This window comes from Dama dama, chromosome 19 (assembly GCF_033118175.1).
Source record: "Dama dama isolate Ldn47 chromosome 19, ASM3311817v1, whole genome shotgun sequence".
Taxonomy (NCBI): Eukaryota; Metazoa; Chordata; class Mammalia; order Artiodactyla; family Cervidae; genus Dama; species Dama dama.
The window spans coordinates 59,957,760-59,972,461 of NC_083699.1; the positions used below are offsets into that span (position 1 = coordinate 59,957,760).

General features: G+C 37.3%; 1 protein-coding gene across 3 annotated transcripts in view; it reads right to left on the bottom strand.

The window, feature by feature from the left end:
* Nucleotides 1–14,702, bottom strand: part of ATP6V1A (ATPase H+ transporting V1 subunit A) — a 57,971-nt gene that overhangs the window by 24,680 nt on the left and 18,589 nt on the right. For all 3 annotated transcript variants that reach the window (XM_061167189.1, XM_061167190.1, XM_061167191.1), the window contains exons 2-3: nt 5,199–5,293; nt 1,298–1,426 (exon numbers count right to left, since the gene is read on the bottom strand). In XM_061167189.1, the coding sequence (XP_061023172.1) occupies nt 1,298–1,426; nt 5,199–5,283 (214 nt within the window). In that variant the 5' untranslated portion in view covers nt 5,284–5,293. The remainder of the gene's footprint in view (nt 1–1,297; nt 1,427–5,198; nt 5,294–14,702) is intronic.

Consider the following 14,702-nt stretch of genomic DNA (forward strand, 5'->3'; position numbering starts at 1 on the left):
AGATATAACATCATCAACAAGAATGCAGTGCAGTCAGATAATGAAACTGTTTATTATCTCAAGCTACTAGTTCTCATGGTGTCTGAGAAGATGTCAAATATTCTTGTCTTTACTGCAAATCCTTAAAACATCCCGGAGCACCACATGAGTTTGCTGCACCTGCCCAGAGTGCCTTGGGCACAGTTTGGGAACCACAGGCTAAAAACAGAATCAAAAGTCTCTCTATAATACATTGCTTCACCTATATTGATGAGGAATATCAGTTCCTTAAAAAGGATATTAGAATTAGGGGAAAAAAAACTTAAACTCTTAAGACTGAGAAACAACCAAAAAAATTTTAAGACTTAACAATCATTAAGAGATTTATTAACAAGTGATGGTATATTCATATGCTGGAATTCTATGTAGCTGTAAAAAAGGACAGGTACTTTTATGAATTTTGCATGAAAGATCTCTAAAATATAATTTCCAATATTTGTTTATAAAAATATTTCAAGCCTACAGCAAAGTTGAAAGAATATTACAGTGATCTACCGTACACACTGCATTGTATTCATCATGTATCTATCCATCTTCCACAATACATATATTTTTAAATGAATAAAAGGTGCAGAACATTACCTATAATACACTATCTTCTGGGGAAAAAAAGGAAATAAAAATACACATTTATAATGGTCCATATAAAAAACTAGAAGGATATACAGTAAGTGGAACTAACAAAACTGGTTGCATGAATGCATGTCTGTTTTGAAAACTGGCCAAATACAGGATGACAAAAGTGGAGCTGGTTCTCAATATACACATGCTCATTTGTTTACTTTAAATCTTTAAACCATGTGAAAGACTAGATAAAAAATAAGGCTAACAATAGAAAAAAGTCCTTTTGATTAGTGATGATTTCATAGCTATGAATACTTTTAATTTTATTAAAAATTTCAGGTGATTTTGTTTAGAATTAGCACTCCAATACTGACATAGAAAGAAGTACTGTAAGCATATATTTTAGCATGGCAAAAAGGCTGTACCAAATAAAACTTAAATAAGTAGTCAGAGAAGTAATGCTTAAGTAACAGCACTGAAATATTAACAGCAATGAAAGTTCAGGAGAAAATACTGATTTCTCAAAATAAGAGCACTAATTCCTAGTACCTTTCAATAAACTTCTATACATCAGGTTTCTTCAAAACACCAGCATTGCATGTTTCTGATACCACTGGTATTGCTTTTACCTTTGCCAAAAATCTTTAAATTCTGACTTGTAGAAAATGGCCAGAAATTGAACTAAAAAGGATACAAGTTTCTTCATACACCTGGATGGTAGCCATGTCACCCTCTAATCGGATAATCTCTCCAACCAACTCGCTGTGGCCCACTCTCACCAGTTCATACATGGCTGCACCTGCCATGTCACAGGCTGTAACCACTGAAAGGAACAAATGAGCATTTTAATGACTTAAGACTCTGAATAGTTCCAGATGATTAAAATACCGAATAAATTTGTTAATATACTTCTCTTACATATTTATAGGAAAAATAAAACACCTACTATGGGACACACAGTCTCTCAAAAAGAACATTTTTTTTTTTTTAAATTATACTTGATTTAAAACACTATGTTCGTTTCAGGTATATAACATAATTCAGCTATATACATGTATTTTTTTCAGATCATTTTCTATAGATTATTATAATATATTGAGTATAATTCCCTGTGCTGTATAGTAAATCACTGTTGCTTATCTATTTTATGTACAGTAGTTTTTATTTGTTAATCTCATACTCTTGATTTGTCCCTCCCTCCCTCTCCCCACTGGTGACCATAAATTTGTTTTCTATGTGAGTCTGTTTCTGCTTCATATACAGATTTATTTGCATTATTTTTTAGATTCCACATATAAGGGATATCACACAACATTTATCTGTCTGATTTTCTTCGCTAAGTGTAAGATTCTCTAGGTTCATCCATGTTGCTGCAAACGGCAATATTTCATTCTTTATATGGCTGAATAACATTCCATTGTGTATATATACCACATCCTCTTAAGTTGATCAACTGTTGATGGGCACTTAGGTTGCTTCTGGGTCTTGGTTGCTATAAATAGTTATGCTATGAACACTGGGGTACATATATCTTTTTAAATTACAGTTTTACTCTTTTCTGGATATGTAGTCATGAATGGGACTGCTGAATCATACGTAGCTCTATTTTTATTTTTAAGGAAACCTGTACTGTTTTCCATAGTAGTTACACCAATTTATATTCCCATCAACAGTGTAGGAGGGTTCTCTTTTCTCCATACCCTCTTCAGGATTTATTATTTGCAGACTTTTTGATGGCAGCCATTCTGACTGCTGTGCAAAGATACCTCACTGTGGTTTTGATTTGCATTTCTCTAATAATTAGTGATGTTGAACATCTTTTCATGTACCTGTTGGCCATCTGTATGTCTTTTTTGGTAAGATGTCTATTTAGGTCTTCTGCCCATTTTTTTGATTGGGTTGTTTTGGTTTTTCTATATTGAGTTACATTAGCTGTTTGTATATTTCGTATATTAACCCTCTATAGTCACATCACTGCAAATATTTTCTTCCATTTCTTTTTGTTTTGTTAATAAAAAGACACATTTTTTAGCATATGTCATAGATGGGATAAACAGAATAAAATTTTGTTAGGCTTTAGGCTAAGATTACTTGTTTACATGATACACATGAATACTATTTTCATTTTGAAGTTCTATATGACAAATAAAAGTCAAACTCTTAACTAGGAGCACTTAGGCAAGTTTTGATCAACCTAGCTTGCTATAATACAAGGAATGGTGGGTACTGGAAAAGTAATAATAAAAATAAAAGACTAAAACAATCATCAGCACGCTCTGTTTTCACCATTCCTTTGAGAAATATCACATAAAACAACAACTTTACTTTCTAACACTTTATACTAGTGGTTGTTGAAACTCTTCTTGGACAGATCTACCTAGAAAAACTTCCACTTGCATTTGGGCTTCCCAGGTGGTGCAGTGGTAAAAGTATCTGCCTGCCAATGCAGGAGATGCAAGAGATGTGGGTTCGATCCCTGGGTCAGGAAGAGCCTTTGGAGTAGGTTGGCAATGCACTCCAGTATTCTTGCCTGGAGAATCCCATGGACAGAGGAGCTTGGCAAGCTATAGTTCATGGAGTCACAGAGAGTCAGACATGATTGAGCACAACAACAAACAGGATGTTTATAATCAGTCACGACCACTGGATGAAAGCCTCATCAAGAATCCCTATTTCTTACAAATACTAGATTAGAATTTGCACTTATTATTTTGGATCATGTTGCCCAGCAAGCAAAAGTTACTTTTCTGGCAGGAGGGGAAGGTTGTATGTTTTCAGATATATATAGGAATAAGTCTATGATGGTTTTTTTTTTTGAAACTGTATTATTATTTTATTAAGGAATCCATTTTTATGACTGTCACGAAGCCAAGCAGAGTTAACAGTAATGAGTTCTGGAGGTAACAATACCCTACTCTGAACTTTCTAGTTACAACCAACATCGTCTCCCTAGAACCTCAATTTTTCTATCTCTGCCTCTCCCTACCAGACTCCTAAGGTCTCAACTCCTGCCCTCCTATTCTTGGAAGATGCCAATGCCAACTGTGTAAGAGGTCTTTTCAGGAGAAGACGACTTTTGTCTTCCCAGAAGACAAAGCCTCTACTTTGCTCTATGAGGCAGATAGCAACCCCAAACCACAGACAGGCTGGGACCTGCGCAGGCCTCAATGGAGTAAGTCTATTTCAATATTTAGCCTTCAGATACAATTAATTAGAACTATGAATTAGGTAATATTCAAGTAGAAACTATTAGGGAATTAATATTTATTTAACTTACATTAGAACAATGGAAATTTATTTCTTTTATAAATATTTACCTCTGTATCTATAAGAATAATTAAGAAGCACAGAAATGTGTGCTGTGTGCTAAGTCACTCCAATCATGTCTGACTCTGTGACTCCATGGACTGCAGCCCACCAGGCTCCTCTGTCCATGAGATTCTCCAGGCAAGAATACTGGAGTGGGAGGAAGATCCTCCAGGGGATCTTCCCGACCCAAGGATCTAACCCACATCTCTTACGTCTCCTTCATAGGCAGGCACGTTCTTTACCACTAGTGCCACCTGGGAGGCCCACACTGAAATACCACAGATAACTAAAGTGTTGACACATTTCAGAAAAATATTTTCACATAAACTCTTTTGAGAGTGTTCTTTGCCTTTTCCCTCAAAGTTCCTATGTACAGTCTGTCTTCCTTAAAGGCCTTATTGATCATCAAGGTGAAAAGGTGTTTCTCTGAATGGTGAAGAGACTGAAAATAGTGAAATATATTATATTTGCTAAAAATTCAAGCTCAAACACCAAGTTCTAAGCAGTAGAAGCTTACTAGAGAGAAATAAGCGGCCCAGTGACTGATAATCTTCATTTGTATTAACACCCAAAAGCACCATCACCTCTATTGTGATTAGAACATCAAAAAGACTACATCATGAGGTTTATAAAAAGACAAGGAAAAGTGAATTTTCATGGCACTAAAAATTACAAATCAATGAGTAGTTTTACCAACAGAAACTGAATTACATTTTGCAGTGGAAATGTGGAATAACAAACTTAATACCAGGAGGAGATTTATTTACTATTTAAAATGCTCCAAGTTGTGGGCAAAACAAACATAAACTGCTTTCCATTCTTATTATCATGTCATAAGACTACTTTGCTACAGGTAGCTAGTTACGTGATATCTGAATCATCACTCAGAAGGATTTATACATGCAAAGAGCCATGGTTGATGTTTCTGAGAAATGTTCTAAAAGCAATTACTAAAATTTAAATCACATTAACAGACATTTAGGTATCACAAAATAAAACCTATAAACTTTATAGCCTTTTAACCTCAGATTTAACAAAAAAAAAAAATTTAAGACATGTAACACTATCTATCCATTTACATAATAATTATCAAATTTAGATAATAAATGTCATAGTAACCCTTATGATAGAAGTATTGCCTCAGTCTTACAGCAGGTATGAAATCTTCTAAAGACAGAATTTACATAGGTGAAGAGAAACTTGTGTATTTCTGCTTAAAACACCTTGAAAAGATATTAACTGATATTAGGGATTTTTTACTGTTATGATTATTACGTATTACTCACCAGGTCCTGAGACCCCATGCACATAACCAAATGTGCTTTCTTTATCTTCATCACGTATTTTGGGGAGCTTGGAGAAATCCATCATGTTAATTTACCTATGATAAAAAAAGTAATTAAGTTATAATTAAAAACTTTAAAGCAAAAGAACCAATATAGGTAGTGAACTCTGGTGTATACTTGAGTTATTACCACTTCTTCAAAGTAAAATAGAATATAAAATTCTTAAGATTTGGTTAAAATTACCTCATTCTTGGATAGTCTACAGTTATTACAACTGTAGTTGTATATAGTCTACAGTTATGAAAACTCAGAATTGTATCCCTATACAAGGTATTCCATAGAAAATATCCCATGGACTATAACAAGGAATGTGATGTCTTTCCAATGGCTTTTCTAGCCCTGTAACATCTTGCCCTGCCATTTAGCTCTCTGACTTCCCCCACTACTCTTTACCTTTATCATGCTGCATAAACATGGAACTCTGTTATTACTCAAAACACATACACATCCTGCCTCGGGGTCTTTGTACACACTGTCACCCTTGTCCAGAGTGCTCTTCTCCTGGATGTCAGCTCCTATACCCCCTTCAGGTCTTCACTCAAATATCCCCCACTCTGAGAGGCTTTTTTGCCTATCTGCCCATCTATTTAAAATTGTAACATACCTCCCTCCTTCCCTATTTTATTTTTTACCATCTAACAAATTATATCTTATGTTAAAAAAAAATGCTTAAATGAATAATGTATCTTTAAAATGTTTCTGTGATCATCCCCACCCCCTAACACCTCCCCCCCACCCCCTCACCCCGACCTCTAGCAGAATACAGAACAGTTTAGGAAATTTAGTTCAATTTATTTACTTTAAGATGCACAACCTGAAAAACCCAAACAATGTACTAAGTCTAAATAGAAAACTAGTTACAGATCCCAAAGTAGAAAGTTTCTTTGTAACTGCTGGTCTAACTTATTATGGACAATTTAATAAAGGAAATAAAATACATGCACAGATAAAAAGCTAAATAATGTCTCCTAACAACCTTAAAGAAAAGGACACAGACCAGTATATAATAAAGTACCAAATAATATATACACTTATTTACTAAAAGTTCAAAGATTAGCACGTTTATGGAAAACATCTTGAAGATCAGGGAGAATTGGCAAAAGAAAAGGAGGCCTGCAAAGGCATTCCAGGTGGAGAAATAACAAGAACAAGAGAAGGGAAATAAAAATTTCAGGAGAGTTAATGGACCAGCCTGACTGCAATAAAAAACTGCACTGTTACTGCAACAGTGAGAAATAAGGATTCAAAGGTAGAGATTAGTTTGTGGGTCTAGAGATGAATGCCTAGTGGACTTTATCCTACAAACAAGAGGAAACAACCAAAGATTGTTATGAGAAGAATGCTGTTTAATCAATCAATCAAGAGGAGAGGGGAAGTAGGCATGATGAGAAGTTGAAAAGCTCTGGAAATAGTATGGGTTGTGTCCAGAGCTGTCACCAGACCCTTGCTCAAAACCAACCAACCCCTCCCTTGAACAGGAACTAACATATCTTTAATCACAGGGTCTGGACACAGAGGAAGTTATAGGGAGAGAAAAACAAAAAACTGGATATCAAAAAACTGAAGTCAAGATGGTGATGAATTTGATCTCCAACAGACCCTGAATCTCTTTCTACAGTGATTTTTGTTTTACTACATTGGTGTACAAAATGACACTCCTACCTGCAGCCATGACTGGAAGTCACTGACCAAAAATGGACAGAAAGGTGGTGGTGTCCGTTTCCAGGAAAACCTTGCCTTTTTCCCAGAAAACTAATGCATATACTTCCCCATCATTAGTCTTGCTCTCCCTATTGTCTTTATTCCTTATAAGCAAATCCCACTTGCCACTACGGAGAAGGCAATGGCAACCCACTCCAGTACTCTTGCCTGGAAAATCCCATGGATGGAGGAGCCTGGTAGGCTGCAGTCCATAGGGTCGCGAAGAGTTGGACACAACTGAGCGACTTCACTTTCACTTTTCACTTTCACGCACTGGAGAAGGAAATGGCAACCCACTCTAGAGTTCTTGCCTGGAGAATCCCAGGGACGGCGGAACCTGGTGGGCTGCCGTCTATGGGGTCACACAGAGTCGGACATGACTGAAGTGACTTAGCAGCAGCAGCAGCAGCTTGCCACTAAGGGGACAATTTGACTACTGGACTAAGTTCCCACTTCTCCATTCTCTGGCCACTGAACAAAGTTTGTGTTGCTTCAATTACGCTTTGGTTTCATTTTTTGGCTGCCGGAACACGAAAGGGGGAATAAAACCTTCCCCATGGAGGCAGGGGGTCTCAGTGGGCTACAGCCTGAGCAGGGTACATACAACTTAATTTGGTTAACAAATGGACTCAATTCATTAACTGTTTACCAAGCTCCTACCAAGGAAAAGGTACTGTGTTAAACTTAGGGAATAAAGATTGTGAATAAAAGGAGTTTTCACTAGCTTTAAACAACTGTACCATAAAGCAAAAGTACTTAAGTGTTCAAAATGACAATACACAGGGAGCAGAGGAAAAGCTGACTCAGTTGTGGGCAATGTGTGAACCAACAGGGATGAGTTGGCGGAACCAGTAATTGGAAAGGAAGTTTCAAGGCTGAGTTGAGTCCAGAAAGAAAGAATACAGAACAAGAGGAAAATCAAACCCCGAGCCTTGGGGATTCACTCAGGCAGGGTAGAGTAATGTTTTCCAGTCTTTCTGGAGTCACTGAAGGATCACTACAGAATCCTACATTTCTTGGAATATGATCTGTAATCCATTAACCAAGGTGGCTTCCCTGATAGTTTAGCTGGCAAAGAATCCGCCTGTAATGCAGACCTGGGTTCGATACTTGGGTTGGGAAGATCCCCTGGAGAAGGGAATGGCTATCCACTCCAGTACTCTGGCCCCGAGAATTCTATGGGCTGTATAGTCCATGAGGACGCAAAGAGTCAGACATGACTGAGTAATTTCCACTTTCAACCAAAGTGTACCAAAGCAGAGACATTACTTTGACGACAAAGGTTTGTCTAGTCAAAGCTATTGGTTTTTCTAGTAGTGATGTATGGATGTGAGAGTTGGACCACAAAGAAGGCTTAGCACTGAAGAATTGATGCTTTTTAACTGTGGTGCTGGAGAAGACTCCTGAGAGTTCCTTGGACAGCAAAGAGATCAACAGCCAATCCTAAAGGAAATCAATCCTGAATATTCATTGGAAGGACTGAAGGCAGGAGGAGAAGGGGATGACAGAGGGCTAGATGGCTGGATGATATCACCAACTCAATGGATATAAGTTTGAGCAAGCTCTGGGAGATGGTGAAGGACAGGGAAGCCTGCCGTGTTGCAGTCCATGGGGTCACAAAGAGTTACGACAGAGCAAATGAACAAGAACAACAAACCAAGGTGTCGAGCAATTTGGGAGGGGAGTATAACAGTAAAGTGGAATTCTGGTTTTCTATTCTTGGTACTTTCAGAAAGGGGATGGTGGACAGAGCTAACAGGGAAGAATTAAAGAGTGATTAAAGAAACAAGCAAGAGTAAAAACAAAGATCAAAACCATATGGCAAAAAAGGAGACCTTCCAAGTAAGAAGGATATGAGCAAAGGGGCAAGATAAGTACCAATACCTTAAAGATGATAAAAGATGGTGATAGATAAGAGACTATCATCACTTTGGTTATTTGTTGGCAAAGATGAAGTCAGTGCCTAAGTCACTGGAAATCATGAAAAAATATTTATTATAGTCACAAATGTCAGCATAAAGGATCAAGAATTTTGGATTCTGTAGGAAAATTAAATTGGAGGCAGGGCAGTTGAGGGAGGAAGTAAAGAAAAGGGGAAACTGGTTTATTAGGATTTTCCAGCCTCCTAAAGATGCAGAAGGGATTGCTGAGTAAGGAGGAATGGGACTGCAAAAGATTAGAATTAAATTTTAAAAGATGGAAGTTTTTTTAGAAACTACTTAGATAAGAGAATAAACAAAGTTTAAAGATAAGCATTTATTTGGGAGATGGGTTAGGCAAAGGCTTTGAAGTAGTGAACAAGCAAAGGAAGTCAAATTTTAATCTTCAGAAAATCAAAGATTTTCAAAGTCAGAAGAGAAATTTATAACAATACAGTCTAACTTCTTCCTCAAATATGGTTATTTCCTATGATACACGGTCATCTGCCTATTAAAGTGGAAAGAGCATGAAATACTGAGTCACACTTAGGAAAGATCCTAATTCTGCCAGTGACACACAGCAGGAGATCTTGGACAAATCAGAATCTCTTTGTATCTTCCTTTGAAGTATCCCCTACCCTGGGGTTATGACTAAATTACAGTTTTGTCAAAAATGTTCCTTGTGAGGTGTAAAATGCTTACAAAACTCTCATAAGTAATACCTACTATTTAAACAGGGCTTCAATTTTTAAAAACCTATTCTATTTTTAAAAATCTCCTCTAAGAGGGTTGTTTTGTATCCAACCTAAATCTACTAACACTTGCTCATAACCTGTACTCTCTGGCCCTGTTTCTTCCAACTACTGTAGCCACACAGAGCATACTCCCTCTCCAAGGAAATTCTCTTTAGTGTCTTCAACTGTCCCTGAAAGGACAGCCTTTTTCAGCTCTTCCTCCCCTGAGGGTATACCCTGTTCTCGAAGTATTTTACAATGTCACTGTTTCTTTTAAAACAGAGCAAATAAAATTAAAAACTATATTCTAAACGTCATATGAGTAACTCTTCAAGAGTACCACTTTATCTATTCTGACTGCTTCTTTTTATTTAGAAACAGAGACCAAGGCTTTGAGTCAGACAAATTGAGTTTGAAATTTAAAAACTGTGCCCTTAAGCAAATCAACTTCTTTCAACCTTTTGAGACTCATTTCATTTGTAAAATCTACTGGGATTGTTGTGAAGCACCAAACAGTAAGCCTAATAGAAAATACTGATAACTACTAACTCTATTCTGTTAGTGTAAGTTATATTGCCTAATGTGACACCACCCTTATGGCAGAAAGTGAAGAGGAACCAAAAAGCCTCTTGATGAAAGTGAAAGAGGAGAGTGAAAAACTTGGCTTAAAGTTCAACATTCGGAAAACTAAGATCACGGCATCCAGTCCCATCACTTCATGGGAAATAGATGGGGAAACAGTGGAAACAGTGTCAGACTTTATTTTTTTGGGCTCCAAAATCACTGCAGAAGGTGACTGCAGCCATGAAATTAAAAGACGCTTACTCCTTGTAAGGAAAGTTATGACCAACCTAGATAGCATATTTAAAAGCAGAGACATTACTTTGCTAACAAAGGTCCGTCTAGTCAAGGCTATGGTTTTTCCAGTGGTCATGTATGGATCTGAGAGTTGGACAGTGAAGAAAGCTGAGTGCCGAAGAATTGATGCTTTTGAACTGTGGTGTTGGAGAAGACTCTTTGAGAGTCGCTTGGACTGCAAGGAGATCTGACCAGTCCATCCTAAAGGAGATCAGTCCTGGGTGTTCACTGGAAGGACTGATATTGAAGCTGAAACTCCAATACTTTGGCCACCTCATGCAAAGAATTGACTCACTGGAAAAGACCCTAATGCTGGGAAGGATTGGGGGCAGGAGGAGAAGGGGAAGACAGAGGATTAGATGGCTGGATGGCATCACTGACTCAATGGACATGGGTTTGGGTGGACTCTGGGAGTTGGTGATGGACAGGGAGGCCTGGCGTGCTGTGATTCATGGGGTCGCAAAGAATTGGACACGACTGAGTGACTGAATTGAACTGAAGCAAACCGAACATTCTTATCTTCTTGTTATTTGAACCAAATCTAGCCAAGTGGCTAGTTTTTTCCCTTAGTTATTATGTGTTTTACCATACCTTTATTTGCTAAAATGAAACAGATTTTAAGCATCAGTGATATGCCAAGTGCAGTATTATAGATTGAAAATACAATGGAGTAAGACACAATCTCTCCCCCAAGGAGTTTCTAGCCTGGTGGGATAAAAAGCAAACATAGTTACAATAAGTTGACAAATGTACTCTCATAGGAGCAATGCAGAGTGATTTAGATAAAGCAGAGGATCTGACCTAAACTTGGGCAGGACAAGAGTGACTTAGAGAATAATAAACTGAAACTTGAAAGATGAATAAAGAGATATTAGAGTATACAGTAGAACTTTCTTATAGATGCCTCAAATCTCCTAGGGGTCACGAAGGTGTTCTGAAATGTTTATGAGGCAACAATGGTATCTGTTCTGATTTTTAAAATACAGGTATTTACAACTTTTCCCTTTAAACACTGAGAGCCTCCAAATGCATGAGCAATAATTTGTGGAAATCAAATGAGTTTGATTCATGATTCAGCTGCCTTGTGGATATATTACTCAGCTGGATAATTCTAGCCACCATAGGAAACTGATGATTCTCTAGTTTTCAACTTTATTTTTAGGCTGCTGCTGCTGCTAAGTCGCCTCAGTCGTGTCCGACTCCATGCGACCCCATGAATCACAGCATGCCAGGCCTCCCTGTCCATCATCAACTCTGGGAGTCCACCCAAACCCATGTCCATTGGGATTCTCCAGGCAAGAACACTGGAGTGGGTTGCCATTTATATGCCAAAGACAGCAGGCATTAAGAACACTGACATCAAACTCATAAGAAAATCAAAAGTCTTAAGTGATCATTCTATATAGATTTTCTTAGGTACATTTTTTACCAGATCCACAAATTTGCATTCATCTGATTAATATTATATAAATCAATATGATCCTATCTTTAAACAAATCAGTGTTTACAACAGCCAAGATATGGAAGCAACCTAAGTGCCCATTAATAGATGAACGGGTAAAGAAGGCGGGGAACACATAAATAATATAACATTGTTGTTTTTTAGTTGTTTTAGTGTATGTGCTGCTGAAGCGAGCACTGTTTTTTAGTTGTTAAGTCCTGTCTGACTCTTGTGACCCCATGGACTGTAGCCTGCCAGGCTACTCGGTCCATGGGATTACCCTAGCAAGAATACTGGAGTGGGTTGCCATTTCCTTTTCCAGGGGATGAACCTGCATTTCCTCACTGGCAGGCGGATTCTCTACCACTGAGCTCCCTGGGAAGCCTACTACCACTTTCCTCAGCCATAAGAAAGAAGGAAATCTTGCCACTGAGCCTAGAGGGTATTATTCTTAATGAAATAAGACAATACTGTCTGAGTTCTCAAATGTGTAATCTTAAAAACAAAGCAAATGAAGAAAGATTAATAAGACACATGTAGAGCCATGGATACAGACAGGTGGCTGCCAGAGGAAAGACAGGTGGGAAAAGACAGAAATGTGAGATAAGAGGTACAAACTTCCAGTTGCAAAATAAATGAGTCACAGGCATGAAATGTACAGTGTAGGGAATATACTCAATACGTATAAAACTAGAAGGAAAAAAAGTCAGTGTTAAGAGGACAAAAGTATGACGGTTGCCAAGTAATTTAGCTTTCTGTACACCATTGTGCAACGTGCAGAGAAGTGGTTACAAACATATCCCAAACCCAGCTCTTAACCAGCAGTTAAAGGTGGAATTGTGAGCGCAGGCAGCCTGACTACCTGACTCCAAAGCCTATGCTCTTTAAGTACTGCACTCAGCCTCCAAAATTAACTAGGCTGATTTCTATTATAAACATCTAAACAATCCTATGTGGTACAGAGGACAATAGTCTCTCTCTCAAGACATATGTTTTATTATATTAGGGACAGAACTGCAAAATCCAGATTCTACTTCAAGGAAGGACAAGGGAGTGGAAAGTCAACAGCTGGCAGCCCTTCAGGGTCAGATTCAAAGAGCTGCCTTGCCCACACTGACACCCTTCACAGAGCAACCTGAGCTGGGTGACCAAGTAAAGTGGAGGTATATATATGAAGACCCCATCCTGTCAGTCCAATGTGGGATACTATCACAAGCAATAAATGCTCAGTCCAGATCACTCCACCTGGTTGGCTGAGGCTCTGCAGGGCTTACCTTGAAATTTCTGCCAAATTCTGCTCCTGCCCACTTCCTCTCACTGTGTGTTGATCCCTAAGAAACACCTTATACACCAGACTTCCGTCTAGACTTAAGAGAACCCAAATATTTAAACAATGAGTAAGCTGAATAATTGCTCCCTGGATAACTGAAGCTTAAGACTCACACTTGAAGCACAACAATATTTGGCTTGTTTTCTCTTTTAGTAATCTTGAAATGGAAAAAAAAATACAAAAGCAGATTCAGAAAGCAGAGCCCATATGACAGTTCTCAGGTTAAGTCAAGCAATTAGTATAGAGTTCAGGTTTCCATACAACGGAAGTCTTAGTTTCTAAAAAGAACTTGTTCCTCCTCCTCCAACATAAACCTTAGATAGAGCCCATCACCAGTAGTTACAGGGGAAAAGTCTAAGGTACTATTTTCTGATACTGGAAAATGTTTCCTTGCTCCAGAAGTTTCAGGCTCCAACCTCTTAAGAGTTAAGCACTTTGAGAAACTTCCAAGGATTAGTCCAAGGTAATAGACTCTCTTGAACATTAAAATTTGTAATTCCTGCAGCACTGACATAAGGATACACATACATACAGATGGATAGATACACTATAATTTTAAAGCTTTTTCACCAAAATACCCCAACTGCAGAAAAACAAGTAAACCTTAAATAAATAAATATCCTCCCACCAGAATCTTGACAGACAATAGGACAATGTTATAGCAGTCAACTGTAATCAGGGAAATTCTTTGTGTGCTCTTGTATATCCTCTTAATCCAAACAAGTTTTGCCCTCTCCTTCATGATACACATGTATGTTTTACAAGAAAAAGATAGAAGTACTTCCTTTCCACAAATAAAATAAAAATGGTAAAAAAAAAAAAAAGATGAATTAGGCAGACATATTGACTTAATCACTGAATTGGGCAAAGCATATAGCAGTTTAATAGACATGGCCATATAACATACTAATTTGTATCCACTAATCACCCATCATTGTTATCTATGAAAAGAGTGAAAATAAAAAACTCCACTAAAATCTGCTTCACTACTGAATCCTTATGTCTTTCCATGAAAAAGCATGGGCTTTTAAAAACATTTTAAGATAAAAATCTCCTGAAACAGTTTAACTCTGCAATAAGCAAACTATAGATTATTAGATTATAATAATCTATAAAATTATAAATTATTATAATCTATAAAATTAGATTATACTGTAAATTAAACTTATGCCAAATCTCCATAAGATCCAAGCAATCATGATGTGATTTAATGCTACATCAAGTTTTATATGCTATGTAATAACTCTTTTCTAATATAGTATGCAACTATTACTGATATTTTCAATTGTTTAAAAAATAAAAGCGTGATATTTACTTTAAAAACCATTGCTTTCATGAAAACAATGTGGTATATGTACCTGCACTCAAAGAGAATAAACTCAAATGATTATATTCTAAACAATGCCTTAAAAAAAAATAAACAATGCCTTTAGCTGTTGGACTCCTGTTCTAAGGATAAAA